Here is a 5,054-nt window from a genome sequence, read left to right on the forward strand (position 1 = left end):
TTATCATTTGAGATATATTCCATTCCACACCAACTTCTTCGATCATCATGGTACCCAAATTAAGACATTTTAATTCTCTGTTTTCTTTTACAAAGAAAATATCCTCGTTCTTTCCTACTGCAACAGGCTCTAAAACACAAGGGAAATGTTTAATAATAAAGAGTTTATTCCACGATCCTTCACACCAATTTCTTTCAAAATTGATATGTGAAATGTTTGTTGTATCTTCATGAAAATAGATCAAAGAAATATGTTCATTATTTATCGTAATCAACTGTGTCTATACCCAATTAAGATCAATATTATAATCTTTGTCTAAGGGGACGAGTGTTTTAAAAAGCACTTCGTTACTCATGTCAAATGACATCAAACATGTCTCTGGAAGGTACATATCACTTGCATACCACCAATTACACATTCCATCATTGTAGAATTGGACAATCGGATAAGGATACTTCAAAGAAACGTCAATTTTGATTTTCCTCCAAGAGTTGCTTCTGAGGCTATATATCGCGGACAATGGTTCATAGGATATATCGTCCCAAGGTACATCGTTAGAGTCCAAATCAAGATCTTCACAATCCATGTAAGTTAGCTCATCAAATACTACATGTCGAATTACTTTATAGTCATCCATAACATTGTCGTGACCAAATCCATAAATAATAGGCCTAACATTGTGGTAAGGTATAAACTCAATAAGACTAGGAGGAATGAACTTGATTTCTTCGGTAGATGGGTTCCGCATTTGGCTCAATTCATATTTTCCAAATATTACATTTGCCCCTAAATATAAAACATCTTTGATAAATGCACAAGAATTAAGAAGAATGGTTTTTAAATTAAATTTGTCAACAATATATATTCTTTTTCAAAATTATTCTTCAATTATTTCTTTCATCTCGCTCATTTTTATTTAAAAGATATAAAAAAATGCTAAATTTAACTAATTAATATAGACAAACATAAGGAAATATTCATTATCTTTGATGCGATCAACATGGTTTTCCATAACAAGATCTCATTCAACAGTCTTTACAAAAAGAGAGAGAAAAATTTAAGATATGACTACGGACAAACAATTATTGGTAAAGAAGAAGGACCCTCACTTGGACGAATGTAATAAGGATTGTCGGTGTTTTGTGCAGGATCAAGATTGGTATTGTCGTTGTTTTTATTTGATTTTGCCATGGTTGAAGATGAGAAGATATATGAAGTTGTGCAACATATATAACTGAAATAACTAATTTATAACAACCTAGTACAAATATGCTATAAGCCTTTACAAGCAAGCTCACAATTGACTTGACTAACAAGAAACTATCAAGCTGATTGAGAGGGTGACAAACTGATGCACATGTACAAAATTTACTATAATATTAAAAAAAAATTAAGTGGATTGGATGGATATCCATCCATTAAATAATAATAATTGATGGATATGATGATTTATATTTTTAATAGATGAATTTGGTTGGATTTTTTTAAAGAATTTTTTTTAATTGCAAATGAATTATTTTGATCATTACAATTGAAATCCATATTCATCCAATCCATTCGTTTTGCCACCTCTAATAGTCTCCTTTGGGCATTCTATTATCCACACTGGAAATAATATCTATATTCATCACACATTTACCATAGTAGATATGTAACTATCTAGTCAAATTGTGTCATCTATCAAGCTAACAACAATTCACATGAATAATTTAATACTTGAATGTTCAATTGAATCAAATTTAGAATTACTTGAGAATTTTATAAATTAAATAGGATAGATAACATTTATTTATGAAGTTGCTTGATAGTTGTAACACAAATAAAATAATGAAAATGTATGCACAATAATTTCATCCAGTTCCGAAATAAAACACCACAAAATTTCAGTAATTTTATAAAAGTGGAAAACAAGCAACAAGTTCTTGAAAATTCTCTGATTTAATATTTTTAACGTCAACAATATAAACTGACTCCATAAGATCACAAGCCACGTGAAGAAATTTCATCTCAAATTTTATTGAAATCAAATCTCATTTCAAATTTGACTATTAGATTAAATTTTCTCGATTTCCCAAAAATATAAAACTTCATTTTAAACTTCAAACGAAACTTTGGTTGCCACATTAATATATTTTAGTTTCAAAAATAACTATTTTGAATAAAAATCATATCACACCAACAAAATCAAGACTACGATAACTTCCTTGTCATAAAATACAAATAAAGAAAAACATCACGCTAAAAATATAGAGTAAGACACAAGTCTTATAGTTTTTAATTTGACAACGAGTAAACCACTTCAAATATATGAAGGTGCAAACACGAAAAGGGGGTTGAATTGTGTTTGTCAAATTTGACAACTTTTTGATAATTTATAAATAAATAAATAAAACTTGTTTTGTTTTCGTTACTTACTTGGAGTAGAAGCAATTGGATTCAAAGACAACAAACAATGAAAGCATAAATAATTTGACATGTAGATTTATCCTAGTTCACCACTAATTTGGCTACATCATGTACCCTCATGCAGAAGACTTTAATCCACTAATTCAAATATCTTGAATTATAAAGCACGTGACCCTCCAAGCCAGTCTTCCCAAACAGTCTGACAACCCCAGATTGAAGAAGGAACTAAGCCACTATCGGGTTGGATACAAGAGATTATAATAACCAATCTTCAACATGAAGCTTTTCATCCCATTTGTCGTGGTTTTTTTTTTTTGTTGTTGATGTTTTTGATGAGAGAAGTAGTGGGATGAAATGTTTTTGATGTTTCAGTCCATAAATAATTCAGCCAGATGAGAAGTGGTGGGATGAAGTATTTCAACCCATAAATGTTTTTGATGTTATTGATATATTGTTCGCATAAAATAATTTTGTTATCATAAAAACTCTAAGTATAAAATGAATTTGGTTCCAACAATTTCCCCCTAACTTAGGGCTCCCCCTAAATCTAAGTATAAAAGGGAAACTTATATTTTTTATAACAATTTTTCTTTATATTTTTTTAAATCCCCCTAACTTAGGGACCCCCTAACTCTAATAACAAAAATAAGATTGCAAAAATAAAAGTTACCACTACCTACACGTTGTCTCCCACGAAGCGCTTCTTTATGGTCAATAGCTTGACGCCTCAACCATTGTCAAGGTGGCATATATGACAGAAAGAACACATCATCATTCTCACCAAGGAATACATATTTCAAGTGAGGTGGCAATTGCTTGAGCTCAAATAACGACATCTCTTTCTTTTTCTCTACATACTCGTCTTCATTCCATTTCAACTCCTATAATTTAGTATGGTAGTGGGGGGAGTGAGATGGTGATGCTTCTAACATGGCTAAAACATCTTTCACTTTTGGATTTTCACTATCTTTAACAACCTCTTAGAGTAGGCACAAACTCTTTCTAATGGCAGAATGTGTACTTGATGTTCAACTTCTTCATCAGCTATCGAATTGAAAATCTCAATTCGGTTGCACCCTTCTCTTTCGTTTGAATGTTCTATTGCTTTTAGAATATTGAATGTAATTATTTCCTTATTTACCTTAAAGGTTAAGATGACATCCGCCACATCAATCATAGCTCTCCCTGTTGTTAAGAATGGTCTCCCCAAGATCAAAGGGATATCACTGTCTTCCTCCATGTCTAGTACCACAAAATCCACTGGAAAAATGAAGTTATCTACTTTGACCAACACACCTTCCACCACCCCATATAGGTATTTCATTGAACAATTTGTAAACTGTAACATTAGTTGTGTGTCTTTGACTTTTCCAATTCCTAACCTTTTGTATATGGAAATGGGCATAAGACTCAAACTATCCCCAAGATCACACAGGACTTTCTAAAAAGTTCTATCCCAAATAGTTCAAGGAATAGAGAAGCTTCTAGGATCCTTGAGCTTAGGTGGCAACTTCCTATATAGAATAACACTACACTCTTTGGTAAGCATCATTGTTTCATCGCCAATTTTTCTTTTCTTTAACAGAATCGCCTTCATGAACTTGGCGTAAGCCGACATCTGCTCTAGTGCTTCTACAAAAGGAATGTTAATTTGCAATTTTTTAAAAACATCAAGAAACTTACCAAATTGTTTTCCAGTTTCTTGTTTTCTTAATCTTTGAGGGAATGGAAGTCGAATTTCAGGATTTGGCAGGGCATCATTTTTCTGTATCACATGTTCTTCCTCCTTTTCAAGAGCGACGTGCTCCTCAATTGATGTTAGGGTGACCATTTCTTCTAAGTGGGTTAGAGTTGAAGCACTGCCACTCTTTTTGGCTTTAGATGGTACTAGTTCACTTACCTTGCCACTCCTTATTGTCACGACATTGACATTATTTCGCGGATTCAGAACTGTGTCACTAGGCAAATTTCTAGGCGCACTTTGTGCTATTTGTTGAGCAAGTTGACTCAGTTGGTTCTCCAGATTCTTTATAGAGGCTAAGTGATTTTTCTGAGTGGCTCTTGACTCTTCAATGAAAGAACTTGTGCTTGTTACTAACTTCTCAATAGCACTCTCCCAAGTAGCTTTTTGATGTGGATCTTGATTTGCTTGAGCTCCTTGTTGACTTTGATATCCACCCTATTGATCTTTCCATGAAAAATTTGGATGATTTCTCCAACCCAGATTGTACGTACTAGATTAGGGATTATTTTGCTTCTCATTGTTACCCATAAAGTTCACCTCTTTTGGTTCTTGTGTATCATCATCATCTGGTACTTCACAAGGTCCATTTTTATGTGCTCCCCCACAAAAGTCACAACCAATAGGTTTCAATAATTTGACAGGGGCCACTTGGCGTTATATATTTAAAGTTGTCGTCCCCTTCTTTATCTCAGCGATGATAATATCTTCTATCTGTTTCGAGAGCAACCACCCTTGAGCCAACCCAACATCCCTAATATTCAATTCTAGTATACCACTTAGAGAGGTTGTTTTCACTGGTCCAAAGAGATCTATATGTAAGAGCTAAAGGGGCTTTGAGGTAGAGACTGAGTTCTTCAGGGTAAAAGAGTTTTTTGTTTGTTTTCCCTTTTAACAAGCTTCACAC

At 33.1% G+C, this 5,054-nt stretch overlaps 1 protein-coding gene across 1 annotated transcript; it reads right to left on the bottom strand.

Annotated features, from left to right (window-relative positions):
- Positions 1-280: 280 nt before the first annotated feature.
- LOC101495497 (putative F-box protein At3g22650) lies at positions 281-748 on the bottom strand. Its single transcript, XM_004488467.1, has one exon. It carries the CDS (start codon positions 746-748, stop codon positions 281-283), a length of 468 nt encoding a protein of 155 aa, XP_004488524.1.
- Positions 749-5,054: the final 4,306 nt, after the last annotated feature.

The sequence above is a fragment of the Cicer arietinum genome, chromosome 1, assembly GCF_000331145.2.
Source record: "Cicer arietinum cultivar CDC Frontier isolate Library 1 chromosome 1, Cicar.CDCFrontier_v2.0, whole genome shotgun sequence".
Lineage (NCBI taxonomy): Eukaryota > Viridiplantae > Streptophyta > Magnoliopsida > Fabales > Fabaceae > Cicer > Cicer arietinum.

Excerpts from the sequence above, each read along its gene's own strand:
- LOC101495497 (XM_004488467.1), bottom strand. The coding sequence starts at position 748 with ATGCGGAACCCATCTACCGAAGAAATCAAGTTCATTCCTCCTAGTCTT.